The following is a 14,786-nucleotide window of genomic DNA, read 5'->3' as shown; positions in this document are numbered from 1 at the left end:
TGCCTATTTTGCAATAGAAAGTAAGTCTAAACAGGAAAAAAAGGATTAAACAAGGTAGAAAAATTGCTAATGCTGCTAGTTTTCTTGTGAGGAAGCTAGTTGTTTTGATGTACTTCTTTGCTTACTGAATTTTCTTTTTGTCTCTCTGATGAACCCATACTTCAATGGCTTGTTGAGAATTCTCTGAATGTTCAGAAATGTCAGGGGAGAAGATTTTCTTCTTCAGATTGCCAAGGCCTTCATTTGCATCCCCTAAATCAATTCTCACACATGATCAAAGCAGTTCTGGAGATTTTCAAGTGTGGGGAAAACCAGTCCTCTAATTCTTTCTCCTCTAATATATACAGTCAGGTTCCAAAGCATTAAAAAAAACCCAACCAGATAACCACAACAACTTCGTCCAGCGAATCTAAAAACACGTGAATTTTATGCCTCTCTACGTTCAGATGATTGCAACTGTGTATATTAGGGACAGCAAGGCTAGAGACGATATAGCAGGTCATCTATGTATGTTTCCTCTTCAAGCTGGTAGGAGCATTGCTCTAGCATTTTATTGTGGAATTTTCTTTTCAATGACCCAAAAGATGCTACTTCTACCTGTTGCCTAACAAGAGTACTCTGTGGTTTCACAGATCTCATTGTGAAGAATTTTTTTTTGTATATTCACTTTGAATTATCTTTTTTTTTTTTTTTTTTAAGAGTCATTATTGTTCATTCTTCCTGCTTGGCTTAGACTGATAAAGCCATATCAGAACCAAAGAATACTAGAAATCAAATTCCCAAAATACTTTGGGATTCTCCTATTGCTTTCTCTAGTGGGAATGCGAGGAGCTAGAGCGGAGCTGTAAGAAACTGCTCTGTTGTTGCCTTCATCTAATATTTTGCTTGGCTGTGCATGCAACTCCCTCATGAGCTTAATTACTGTGTAGTCTCTATGGCAATTGGTCCCCTTTCAGAAGTGGTTTCAGGGCAACTGTGACAAACCAAATAAATGCTCAGCAGAGGTAAAACTAGGTTCTGAGTTCTAACTTCCCATTAAAAGCAATCATAGTCTGGAAACAAACTAGTATGCCGACATTAATTGTGCTGAGATGAAAATAAGCCCACACCTAGTTCTAGCCTCTCTAAAGACTGGACCATTTTCGCAACCCAGTTCTAGACTATTTGAAGTTTGGAACCTTTCCCTGTACCTCCCCTTTTGAACAAGGGTCCAAGTCTAATATCTAGAAGTAACGGTGCATATTCCACGTGTATTCAAAATCATTTATGATCCTGAGCTCTAACAATCAGATCCAGATCTGCTGTTGACTTAACTGAGCATTTCTCGCTTCTCTCTGTATTTATTTCTTCCTTTAAGTAGCAAGCAAAGACATTCATTTTTACCTATCACCTTATCTTTTCATTTCTGGCTGCTCAGCTCCATTCTGACAAGTGCAATAAATGTGTCCTCCTGGGTCCTTGCAAGCTGGGCATTAGTCACACTGTGCATTTCAAGGACATCAGTCTGATAATTTTTCAGCTGTAACGGAAAACATGTTCTGCCAGGAGCCATTTGTTCCAGTTTTGTTGCTTACCAATAAAATAGAAATCAGTGGTTTTTTGGAGCTTGAGAAGCAGGACAGAGAGTAGGAGGGAGATAGGTGGTAAAAATGAAGGTGCTGAAGTTCTCTGAGTTTCTCTGAAATAATGGCATGTGGCATTTCAGATACAGCGAGAATCTCTGTCAACTTGTGAAATGTAGTTACCTCTGGCAAACAGTATAGCTATTGCTTAACAGCAAATAGGACTGGTGCATAACAGGTCTCACACTGGGCAATTTAAATCAAATTTAGTTTTGTGAAACAGAAGGTATTTGAGAGGATGTTTTATTTGCCATATTTTTAGATTAAGGGCTAATGGAACACCAGTGGTGATACAGATCAGAATTTCTTTTTTCTGTCTCCACCACAGGTGGAGTACCCATAATTATCTGTATCCTCATCCAGTAAACTGCCAGTTCAAACCAGTTAGTCATCTAACTAAACAAAATCATTTAACTGATCTTAAAATACAGACTGAAGAATTATTGGCTTTACTGAATCAGTGCCTTAGTCACAACTGACTTGGAGGAGTTTTGCTTAGAGTGTGAAATGCAATCAATGCCTTCTTCCTTGGAAACTTCCCTGTTTCATCATGAGTGATTCAGCTAATTAATTAATCTGAGCTAGTAGTGTCATTGTGCAATAAATAAGGTTTACCTGGACATAGCATTTCTTCTCTTGAAAATGTCTCCTCTTCCTAATTCTGCAGAATCAGAATTATTTAAATGGGTCCTGATGGTAACACTGAAGTCCCCTTCTTACTGTGGTCGATGGGAGTGTGCTTTCCCCTGCTATAATGCATGGTATAGCCCAAGCGGACTGCAGAGCAAATTTTGCTCTTTAAACTGTCTTCTCTGCCACACCTAATGAACCTAGGTTGTTCTCCAGTTTAAAGGTAATAATAATTGATTTTCCAGAAAATGTTTTAGAGTATGTGTATATATTTCCATGCCAGCTAGCCGCTGACTTACAAGCCCTCTTCAGATACTTCTATATTGACATTCAAGCTCTGTACATATTTATATTCCTAATCAAAATACAGTATTTGGGCAAATAGATTTGTGTTATATCATGTATTCATCAATGGGCAACCATCTTTTAACTGATGATGTCTTGCCTTGCACATCTTTACTAATGGGGTGGTTCTTACTCATGCATTAAGTTAGCAAGACTGGTTTGAGAGTCGTACTGAGCTGGACAGTCCTACTCTCCATACAAAAGAAAAATACATAATGTAGCACGCTGTCAGCTGAAGCTGTGTTGGCAGAATGTAAAGACTCAGCTATCTGGCAACAGATGGGCTACAGGCTTCTTCTGACATGATCTGCCATCCAGCATATGTTAGGCTGAGAAATCAAGGGGGTTTAGACTGAGGCTTTAGCTTTGTTTAAAAAAAGAAAGATGTCTTAGCTCTTGATAGAGCAGGTGGCCTACAGCACACAGTCAATGAAATAAATGTGGACTAACTTGGTTTTTTGGTTAAGGGATAGCTCCATAGCACAGGATAGTAATTGGGGTATTGTTCATTGTATTGGAGCACGGTGTATTTCTCTTCAAATTCCTTTTCTGCTCTGCACACACTCGTATTAGTAAATATGCTTAAGATTAACAGCAAGTAAAGATGGTTGGTTTTGAGGATGGAAGAAGCCGTTGGGTGGGCAGAACAGTTTGCCTTTGGATATCGAAATGCACTGGCTTGCTGCAGACCAGATTCCATCAACTTGCTGAGACCTTAGTGACTGATCAAGAGCAGTAAGTAAGTTGGCTTCTCACCTTTGGTTGGCTGGTCCCCCCATCTTGAGTTGGGGGTAAACAGGTAGTCAGCAGGGAAGGTAACAGTACCGGGCTTGCCTTGGGAGGGAGGGGAAGGTTCTTCCAGAACAGATCAATCTTGGTATTTAAATTGCATAGTGTTTTAAAATAAAGAAATACCGTATCTCTAGGATCTTGAACATTCTGGACTTTATTTTTATTTCACTGTGGGAGTGAAATGGCTAATAGGTACAAAGCATGAGTAGTCATATCTAATTATAAAATAAGTTGGTTGCATTTTATTTGTCAAAACTCTGATCATAGTAAGGTATTTCTTCTTCTGTTGAAGCATTTTCTAATTGAAATTTTTGACCAAAGAGCAAATAACTTTTCTATTACAGGACAGGTTCCATGCAACTTAATTATTCCTATGAAACTTCTTGATTTAGATAGTACTTGTGAATTTTTCCAAACAGAACTAATAGACTTTTGCCTTGATAAAAGTCAGTGAAACTACACTAGAAAAGGTTTCTCACTCTGCAGAGTGTTTGTCAAAACTGTGAGCGCTGCTGTTCCTCCATTTGGGCAGGGTTAATGCTACGTCACAGGACAGTCATTCTCTGCAGCATGGGTACCTGGGGATGAGCACCAAGGAGAAAACCCCTAGGTCTACAAGCATTAACGCGGAAAGGCATGACGGTGCTCTAAGGTGCGTTTTATGTTTAAAGCAGACCCATTTCCACAGGACTGCAGACTTAGAGCTATGAAAACATAGCAAGGAAGCACGTTATTTGTTTTGTGGTGCTTACTGCAGGCAGGTGTTGGCAGTTTGTTCCTTCCAGGTGTGGTTCAGAGCCCAGCAGATGACCAGGGTTTCTGCATCCTGCTCCCAGTGCCTTGCTGTGCCAGGCTTGTTGCTGGTGGCCTTGCCCTCTTTGGTGTCAGTGCTGGGTTAGGTAAAAACCAGCTTTTTTGCCTTTTTGCCGAGAAGACCTGTGGATGTTAAGGGGAACGCATTTACACAGCTTTGTACGGGTTTTAGCCCTAAAATGTTGGGGTTTTAATCAGCATTTGCTTCAATCAGCCGTGTGAGGCTCCAGTGGGGCAGCAGCAGCCGTCGTGCCCCGATTCCTAACCGGCCACAGCTGCAGCAACGCAGGTCGCTTCAGCTCCTGCAAAGAAAACAAAACCTGAACCCCCCCCAAAACCCCAACACCCCCCCCCGGCAGAGCCCACCCCGCCGGTTGGGTCAGAGGTGGGAAGAGGCGGCCGAGCAGCCGCTGCGGTGCCGCAGTGCCCGCCGAGCTCTGGGGGCGGATTTGGCGGGCGGCAGGCGGCCGACGGGCGTTTCTTTCCGCGCTGGTTCGCTCCGCCCCGCCGCGCAGATGGGCTCTCCCGCATCCCCCGCGCCGTTGGTTCGCTCCCTCCCCCGCCTGGTAACCGGCGCGGCAGGGGGGGGGGGGAACCGGCCGCACTCGCCGCCGTCGCCGCCATTTTAGGTGCCGCTGGCGGGGCGCCGCGCTGCCAGGCGGGGGAGGGAGGGGAGGAGGAGAGAAAAAGCGAGCGGAGCGGGGCAGCGCAGCGCTTCTCCTCCCTCCTCCTCTTCCTCCTCCTCCTCGGGGCCGAGCCGAACCCTCCGCCCGGCGCAGAGCGGAGCCCGGACCAGCGGGGGCGCCACAGCCGCCCCGCCAGCCGGGGCTGCGCGCTGCCCTGCACCGCTCCGCGCTGCCATGCCGCCGCCGCGCCGCCCGGGCATGCCGCGTTCGCTGCCGGCCCCCGTCTCTTGCCTGCTGCTCGCCGCCCTGCTCTGCGGAGGAGCGGGGGCCGCTCGAGGTAAATGGAGCCGGGCCGGGCGGGGGAGGCTGCCCCGCACCGGGGGGGGGGGGGAAGGGGAGGGCGGCAGGTCCGGTTCCCCCCCCGCCCCCCAACCCCCGGCTTGCGCGCCCGCTCGCCGATGCTATGCCGGTGCGGTGTCCTTGGCTCCCTTCGTCCTTCGGGAGGGGGGAGGGAGCGCCGAGGAGGGCGGCTCGGCGGTGCGGTCGGGGAGGAGGGCGCTGGCCGCCCCTCCCCGGGGCTCGCTGGCGGCGGGGGTGACCCCGCCGCGGCCGTTGCACCTGCGGCGCCGCGGCGAAGGGAAGGGGGGGTGGGGGGTGGCGGCGGCTCGCCCTCCGCGGTCACCTGCACCGGGCTGCTCCCCCCCCCCCCGCTCCGCCCCGAGACCTTCCTACCCCGAAGGTCAGTTCCCCGCGCCGGCGGGCCTCAGCCGTGCGGCCGCGGGGGCCCGGCCCAGCTGCGGCGGCGGCGGTGGGATGCGCGGCGGCGCTCGGTGCCGGCGGGCCCGGCCGTTACATAACGGCGGTGGCCGAGGCGGGCAGAGGTCGTCACTTGTTGCGGGGGAAGGGTTCCGCTGGCGAAACGCAGCGAGACCCGCCGCCCGCCCTGTCCGGTCCGGTCTGCCCGCTGGAAACGCCGAGCTCTTTCAGGGCTTGGCGAGGCGGCGGCGTGCGTCGGGTAGAGCCGAGACGGGGCTTGGGCTCGTGAGAGAGCCGTGATGGCCAGCGGAATGGGAAGGGGAAATAAAACACCCCGGAGAGCCCCTGGGGAGCCTAGCCTTGGGGCTGACGTAAAGAAGACTCGTTTGGTTGTGAGCGAGAAGAGAGAGCTGTGCTAAACCTTCGGCGAGACGGCATTTTTAAACGTTGGCCTTGTGGCTATTGATTGATCTTGTGGAGTAAAAGTATACGCATTGCAGGTCTCCTCCTGAGCAGATTTCAGTAAGAGGCTTGCGAGCGCTTCCTTACCTGAAGGTTACCCCTTGAATTGAGAATGCCATTTCTGCAAGATTTAGCTGATCGTATGATGAGATTTGAGATCTTGCATTTAATTTGAATGTAGATCAGAAGTGTGGCTTTAAAATGGCTTGCAAATACGTTGAAGGGAAGTTCTTGATCTTAAACAAAACCAACTCGTTAAGGACGCATCTTGCTGCAATTTCCCTACGTAGGATCAAGAAGCTGCTGCTGTAGTAAGTCGTCTACCAACTGTTTAGATAGTGGCCATAATTTACCTATACAATATCTCTCAAGTACAATCTATTCACTAGTTTCCTTGGAACCATTAAATTTAACGCTTACCACACCAATACAGAAGCACAATTTCATTGAATTGCTAGGCTTTTGCATCACTTGAAATTACGAATAAAACTAAGATCAAAAACCATTTTCAAAGAAAGCTAATATGTACTTGGAAATGAATGGCAAATTTAGATAGCATTACACAAGACAGCTCTGTTAGCTCTTGTGCAGTTACAGGCTGTACTTTTTTTTCAGTTGAATCTACAGAGCTGCTGGACTGCAGGTCCTGATCTCTTTAAACTTCATGGCGCATAACTGAGTTACAGTATAGTTTGTCTTAGTACATGCGGTTGCCTTAGTCCTCACGATGTTTTGGCTACTCTAGGTAGGCTAGTTAATAATGTTATGTGAAGATGCATTTAATGACAAGTATGCTCTGGAAAACACTTGGAAAGCTGCTAGGGCAACTCACTTTCTTTTCCCTGTTAGGAGAAACATTTGTTTGGAAGTGTTTATGGTAGACTTTCAGTTTTGTGCTGTATTGTCAGTTCCATTTTTTTTCAAGTACAGCTTCATTTTTTTCATCTGTGACTTTAAAAGTCCTTGCTGCTGAGGTCACTAAGATTTATTGTAAGTGGTAAAAACTGAATTGCATTTGGTTCAGTAATGTGCAGAGATGGACTGGAAAGGCTACACCAGAGTGGCGAGTTCCACTCTCCAGTCCTGTGTATTCCTGTGGTTGGAACAGGGGAGTGAAAAGTGGTTTCTTTTTTGATGATGGAAAGAAATGGAAATAGCTTTTGGGGAGATGTGATCTTACACAAAAGTTAGGTGTGAGCTAGCTGAACTACCATCTTCCCTGTAGTTATTTTAAGGGGTGCAAAGAGTGGCTTCAGGTCCTAGAGAGGCATATTCCCGTCCAGCTGATGCAGAACTCTTAATTTAACTGCATTTATCTTGTAATTGGTCAAGTTGACCCAATTATTTTTAAGCTCGTTGGACTAATGTTAGAATGGAAAAGCAGTAATTAGCAGTGCATTCAAATAGTGTTTGTCAAAGTGAAGCAATTGGATATTTATCAACAGAGCTGAATGGGGAGTGGAATGGAGTGACTTTTCAGATGAAAAGGCAGTGCATCTAAATGGCTGCTTCTTCCATAGTTACTGACCAAGTAGAGCAATATACCTCTGTTGCCTTGGGCCCCTTCCAGCTTATTGTCATTTAGGAAGGGTATTGATCAAAATAATACAATCTTGAGGAAGCTTTGCTGATCTGTGATTATTTCAGGAAGTTATGTGGTGCTATGAATGTCTTAGATCCAAACCACAAACCACTTTCTTGCTACCACAGTCTTACTGCAGATGTTTCTTTGACACAGGAACAGCCTTTATAATATAGGGCTGGTGGTTAGGTTTCTATCTCCTTTTTAGAGGCAGGGAAATTTAAGACTACCCTAAAGCATTATGAAGAGACAATCTGGCTATTTATGGGGGCTGTGGGTTGTTTTTTTTTTCCTCTAAGGATTTATGAAAGTAAGAGACCACCGAGAAGAGACAAAATTAACCAGTGCTGGACCTTTCTATGATGCATAGTGCTTGGGAAAGCATAATATATAGCCATCTCTTCATGCAAACAATTTTCATCTCTTTTTCTGTATATAGTATATAAAATAATACACTACTCTGGAAATTGAGATGAAGGAGGGATGGTCTGGGCAAGCATGGTTTACTTTATGTGTTTGGAATACTGTCATGCCAGTTGTCTTCTCCCATGTTATTAGACTGTAGGTTGTGCTGTCTGTGCCAAGTTATCGGGAAAATTTATCAACAGAAACTTTTCTAGACTTGTAAATATACCTTTGATTTGAGGTCTTAATGTTTCTGCAGACTTGAAATCACCAGTTTCAGAGTAGTGCAAAGAGGTGTTTTTAAGGACAGAAGCTAGGTTCACAGACTTCCATTTCTCCTGGAAGTTAGAAGGCTTGAAGTTAAATGCAGATCAGGCCACAGGACGGCATAATGTGAACAGATTAGATTAGGATTCTGGTATTCTGGATAAAGCGGCATTTTCTGCTGTGAAAATCTAAGTATCTGATAGCTTAGTGTCTCGTGGCTATGAAACTTCCACAGAGGAGAAAAAACTTGTGTAGTCATTGACGTTTTCTCAACACAATCACTTTCACCATTTTTCTGAGCCTTACCATTCTATTTAGTTGTATTCAGAGAAGTCTCTCTGAAGTTTTGTTTATGATATTAAGGGGCATACGTCTTGTAGCATTATCATTATTGTCAAAGACAGAAGCGATACGTCAAAACATGGGAGAGTTTACTAAGCCGGAAGCCTTGGTCTTAAATAAATCTTGTTTTGCGCTCTGATTTATTTGATTCATACTGATTGACTCACATTGGCTTCAGTAGGGACTAAACCTCCTTAGGAGCCTTTAGAAAGTATTATTAGAAACCTCAGTGCCTTTGAAGAACTGTCTGTCCTTTGTTTATAGTATTAGGTCTCATCTCACTTGCTTTGTATTCAGATTGAAAACAAGTTGCTGCTACTGCTCCCAGTTGGTTTCCCTGGTTTTAAATGGAGTCAACAAGTAGAGCCAGAAGTGCTGGCTATAATGAGATGATGCTTGCTGTATTTGTAAATAAGATTCCCTTTCAAGGAGTGAAGTTTATAAATTTTACAACAGTTAGAAAGTAAGTGATTTCCACTCTTGCACTATAATTAGCAACATTTAAGAGAACATTTATTAAATTAGTGTTTACAGTTAGAGGCTTATGTTTTCTATTTCAGTGTTCTGTTTAGTTTAAACATTTTAAATTTCACTTCAAGAATTAAGGCTTTGTTGTCTTAATCCTATTTAGACTGTTTCGTGGTGGGATATTTTTGTTTTGCTGTTTTCCCTGCCAGGCTTTTATCCAAATTGAAATTTGGTCAATATATCCTCTACAGTCTTTGGCACTCTGAACATTTCTTCTGTTGCAGTTGTGGATAATGAAAATTGGAACTAGTTTCTAGTCAGTCATTTGTATGTACCTTAGTTTCAGGCTTACAGCAAAACTTCCATGTGTCCTTGTACAAATGAAATCAGATTTAGACAACTGGTTCAGTGTAGAACAGGAAACTCTCTGTAAGTGGTGATAAACCAGAGATTTTTCACTAGGCAAAATACAATTTAATAAAACCTGTTGAATTCCTACAGCCATGAGCTTGAATACGGTGTTTGGAGAATTAGTGTTAATTGTACAGGCTCAAACTGTAGGCACTTGACAATTTATAAACATTACCTCGTGCTCCCAGTGTATGACAGTTGAGCTTCCAGAGCACAAATTACAAGTGTTCCTTAACTGTGGCAAAGAATCCAAGATAGAGATCTGAAACTGTGGGATGAATTTCAACCACCTGATTTTCCTTCAATTAGAAACCGTAGAGGTTAATGTTAGTGGATGCCCATGCCCTTAGCCAGTTCCTCTCCTAGTGCAGATTCATCCCCCTATATTTTGTTACTGTCTACCATTCTCATGTCCCAGTAATGGAAATTGTAGTTTGTCTGGAAAACCCATATAGGTAAGAAAAGTTCCATGCTATCAAGAAACTCAGCATTTGAGCAGAACTTGTGTTCGGTTTTATCCCATTGTTTGTACTTGGTTGTAAGATGATTTTTGATAAAATTCTAGGTATGAGAAGACCCAATTAAATAAATACAATAAATGTTTTCATTACCACTGATACTTTTCAAGTTGTTTGTATACAAAGTTAATCCTCACCCTTTTCTAATAGAAAACATAGGGACAGCTCTGAATTGCAGGCTGATGAGTGTAGGGCAGGATCAGAACACGCATTATCATCGGGCCATGCTACACCCTTTCTTATTAAACTTTGCTTTCGGGTTGAAGAAGGCACATTTTGTTGTGTAGATCTTTACTCCTTAGGTAACTGTATTTTTCTGTGGTTATGTACTATACAAAGTTGTTCTTTTGATGATATTGCTTGAAATTTCATCAGAACAGTACTAAATTACAAATATTCAAGGTAAGACGTGCCTCAGTTTTTATCATCTCGCTGAAAGGCATGTTTGTATTTTCTTACATCAAGAGGAATACAATTAAACAGAAGACGTACACTAATCAAAATTTTTGTCAGACCTTCAGGACAGGAGTAAAGGACTGTTTACTCAGTTCATTGAGTGCAGTTTGTTTGAATTGACAGAGAGTACAATTCTCTTTTTATGCAATCTCTGGATTTTTCATAAAGTCTCAAAGGTGGATTTGAAAAATCAGTATTTCATGTTTATCTGCTGTCACTAGATTGAGCATCTAGCTTTCAGACTCTAGTACTTGTTACTGAGTTAATTCAATGTGTTTTACCAGTTAATTCTTAAGAAATTGTTTTGACATGAATCATCTTGATCTAGTTCTAAAGATATGTAAATAACACTATGTATTAGAAGTAGTTATCCAGAAAAAATATTTTCAGCTACAGTCCTTTCTGCTTGAGGTGTGTCTAAATCTTCAGTGATGTAGGTGCCAGACCCCATTTAAGTCAAATGAACTTCTGACCACTTGTAAGAAGATAACCAGAGTCCTCAGAAGGGACTTTGATAAGTACATTTAATTTTAATACATTCACATTCAAATACTAGAACTGAATTTTGATTGTCTTAAGATTATAGCTTTTGATTAAAGATTCCATACTAGCCCCAAACCCCATTACCCTGCCTACATATTCATTTACATTCATTAATTCTTTTAAACAGCAGGAAAAAGTTGCTGCTAGTTATCTGATGGGTTGCATTCTGCAGCATCAGCCATTGCTGTTGGTGAAGCATCCTTTCTTTGAGGTACATTCCTTTTTCTGCAGAACAGTCCGTAGTAGTTCCAGTCAGTATTAGTAAAAGCTGGTCTGTTCTGCTTGATGAGAAACTGAGCACATACACCTAGAGCAAATGGTATGGTAAAAACCAGCGTTCAAGGCATGCATCACATCAGGCACCTCCTATAGCTTGGAAGCAATTATCTTTAGATAAACCATGTTAGGTGGCTTGTGCTCACCTTGCAGATGCATGTGCAGTCATTGCTTGGCAGCAGTAAAGGCTCTAGCACGAGCTTTACAATTCAATTTGCTACCTGGAAAAAGAGGTATGCTTAGCTGTCTTTTAAATTTTTTTTGGCCACTAAAAACTAAGTAGAAGTCAGCTTGCTGTGTCGTGCCAGGGTGGCTTCCCCCACTTGACTAGATTAAATGCTAGTTGGGATTTACAACAGATTCCAGTTGAGGCGCTTACAAATAGTGTGAATATTGTATTTCAAGGAAACCAGTGTAGTTTATCCCAGTTAAATGGCAAGAGATTAACAGCTCAGGGCACTTTGTTAGCGTCAAGCTTGGAATAGGCCGACTGTTTTGGTTTGAAATTAACAGTCTGGCTTTGAACAACTTTCTCTGTAGATTTCAGGAGTTTTGTGACAGTTAAAGAGGAAAAAAAATGTGAAAGGATAGTTTTCAGTCCAACGTTTAATAATGTTTAAGCCAACTGAGATCAGAAGAATACTTGGTTCAATTTCACAGTTGGTTCAAGGGAAGCAGTAATGTATTGCTCATAAGCTGTGCCTCATATTTCAAATGCTAGCTTGAGAATTTCTTACAGTATGTGGTTATGCTAGAGTCAGTAGATAACAAATACGGATAACGGGCCTTTCCTGGATTTTCAGCAGTAAGTTTGGTGTTTTAAAACCCAGTGATGTTTAGCCTTCATAAACACAAAGGGATTTAAGCTTTATGTTTTAAAATCTGGTGATGTTTTAGCCTTCCTAAACACAAAGGGGTTTAAGCTTTATGATTTTATTGTCTACAGCACAATAAAAGGACATGACTTTGCTTTTAACTGGGTCTGTTGTTTGAAGGTTCACTAGACTCTGCAGATGCTTAGCATACTCATAATTCTGTTCCTATGTGGTTACAGTACTTCAACCTTTTATAGAACTCCCTACCCTACAGTAGTGGGATTTACTGTAGGTTGCTAAATTAGGAGAAGGTTTCTCAATGCTTTAAAAAAAAAAAAAAAAAAGTAATCTACATTCAGAAGTATTAGAATGGAGATGGAGTTTTTTCTGGCAGAGATCTGTTCTAGTATTTTATACTAGGTCCTTGCAGAGACTAAGGTGAATGGATGAAAGGACTCCGATATGTTCAGTTGAGGTGTAACTGCCCCGCATGCACTGACAGAAAAATACACAACTGTGTCCTTCTCGTGCTCCTAACAGCCGTAGCTGTATTAGTGAAACACTTTTCGTTAGACCGGATTTGACCTGAGAGACATGTTTCAATTGTGGACTCACACTTCAGCAGTTACTGGCGCCTTGCCTCTGAGGGAGGAATGGTGTGTTAGTCCCTTTGAGCATGATGAAGTTTGTTTTAAAACGCCAAGTTCCTTGGAGGGTGCTGCAGCAGTGTACTTCTCTGGGTAAATAGAACAATGTGGCTGACATCTAGCTGGCTATTTGGTATGCTGAATATTGAAAGCATGCCCATGTGAGTGTATTGAGGCAATAAAGATAGTGTTGCCATATTGAGTAAAACCACACGGTGGTAATTAAACACTGTTTGCATTAAAATAGTTTGTTGTGAGTTCTCTCTTGCTGCATTATTATGTATGAAGGTACTGTATCCTTGTCTAGCAGTTTGTTGCTACTAACCAGTAAAAGATTGCAGATGAAAGCATACTGGGAAAGGATTACGGTTTCCTGTATAAGTTCTCTACCTCTAGGTTTAATAATTTGTTTCAATGTCCTTTTATCACTGTTTTTTTAATTCCCCTGGGTAAGCATATGACAGACATCATGAACCCATTTTAGTTTGTTGGAGAGGCAAGATTCAAAAGTCTACGTTAGCCTTACACCTCTGCCTCTTTTGACAATTTGCTTATATAATTCTTTAGAAAGGTGAAATAGCAGGACTCAACTGTGTTAAAATAGCGTTCTAGCTGCAGTATATAATTTTCTGTGATTGCACAGAGATTTATTTCAGAAGTTGCATGTACTTGATCTCGTGACGACCAAAACCTGGGTGATGTCACTTACTGAATGCTGTTTGGTATGTTTGTTATAACCTCTAGCAAAGCATTTCTTACATTTGACTGTATATCACTTGCTGAAGATGACTTGGTTTTGTGTGGTAAGCAGCAGTTTTCAGGCCCTCTAGATGAATGTTTTCCGTAGTGTCTAAGCAGCTAGATACGTACAACCTTCCAGAATTAGATCTGCAAAATTAGTATAAATTTAAGAAGCAGGAGTATGTGGTAGCCTAAGAGGTTTTTTGAAGTAGCAGATATACATTGCCCAAAACAATTTAGGTGAAACTGATGCATGTAGAACCTCAGCATGAAGAGAGCTAGACCAAGAGAAACAGTATATTCAACTGTCAAGAAGAATTAGTTGTTAGACCACATATACTGGTTCTGTGGGCTACAAGCTGTGTTTATCATTGGAGAGCATAACATAAAGGTAAATATTTAATAATCAAGGCACTCTCACGTTGGATTGTCATGTAGTAGGTGATAACCTAGTAGATAACGTATGATTTTGTCTTGCGTCTTTTGTGATGTACTAGAAAAAACTGTTTCTGCAAGCTGACAAGGAAAGATACTGCACTTACTTGCAGCAAAAGAAGACGACCAGTCATCTGAAACATGCTCAAGTGATTGGTGTATAGATTCTTCTGTACAGAGTTGAAGAATGCTTTTATGGGCAATCTCTTAGTGGAGTTTTCCAGTTTCTTAAAGCTAACTACTAAATAAGTGATATAAAAAGTAGTCAGTAGTTAACTCAGATTTCAAGGCATTCTATTAGATGACAGAAGAGGCCTGAGATTTTGGTCCCTTCTTCCAGTAGTGTTTGAAATCTGCATTAGGCATGTGCTGGATTAAAGAGTACAAAGTACAAGGCCTCCAAACCCAGCAAGGCCTGGAACGCGTGTGTTGTGTCTTTGCGGCGGGGTGTGGGGCTGCGAAGCGGGTACCTTGCCCTTTTTGATTGCCTCTCCTCTCTCTTCCTTTCTTGCATTTTGCGTAGTTCCTTAGCTTCAGCAGAACTCCTGGAGTCCTCCTCTACCTGGGGTGCCATATAAATGACTGGTAAAACTGATACAAAAGGTTCTAGATACAGATCTTACACTGGGACAGAAATGTGTCTCATTCCCTGTTTGTTTCCTTGGCAAGTGTCCTTAGGCCTTATGTAGAAATTAGTTAAGTTTGATCTCTTTTCCACCTGTTCTCTTAATGATAATTAAAAAGCCCAAACAAGACAAAATGCTGAAACTGGAAAAAGCCTTCACATTCTGAAGAATAGTCCTCCAACTGGATCCCAAGTTCTCCAAGTTGGAG

General features: G+C 42.6%; 1 protein-coding gene across 4 annotated transcripts in view; it reads left to right on the top strand.

Annotated features, from left to right (window-relative positions):
* Positions 1 to 4,828: 4,828 nt before the first annotated feature.
* The window catches only part of CLSTN1 (calsyntenin 1), a 40,764-nt gene continuing 30,806 nt past the window's right edge, over positions 4,829 to 14,786 (top strand). For 3 of the 4 annotated variants that reach the window (XM_052793586.1, XM_052793587.1, XM_052793585.1), the window contains exon 1: positions 4,829 to 5,165. In XM_052793586.1, the coding sequence (XP_052649546.1) occupies positions 5,063 to 5,165 (103 nt within the window). In that variant the 5' untranslated portion in view covers positions 4,829 to 5,062. The remainder of the gene's footprint in view (positions 5,166 to 14,786) is intronic. The other variant, XM_052793588.1, reaches the window with a different exon arrangement.

Source organism: Harpia harpyja, chromosome 7 (assembly GCF_026419915.1).
Source record: "Harpia harpyja isolate bHarHar1 chromosome 7, bHarHar1 primary haplotype, whole genome shotgun sequence".
Taxonomy (NCBI): Eukaryota; Metazoa; Chordata; class Aves; order Accipitriformes; family Accipitridae; genus Harpia; species Harpia harpyja.
The sequence above is the reverse complement of the archived record's forward strand: the minus strand, read 5'-3'. Positions and strand labels throughout refer to the sequence as shown.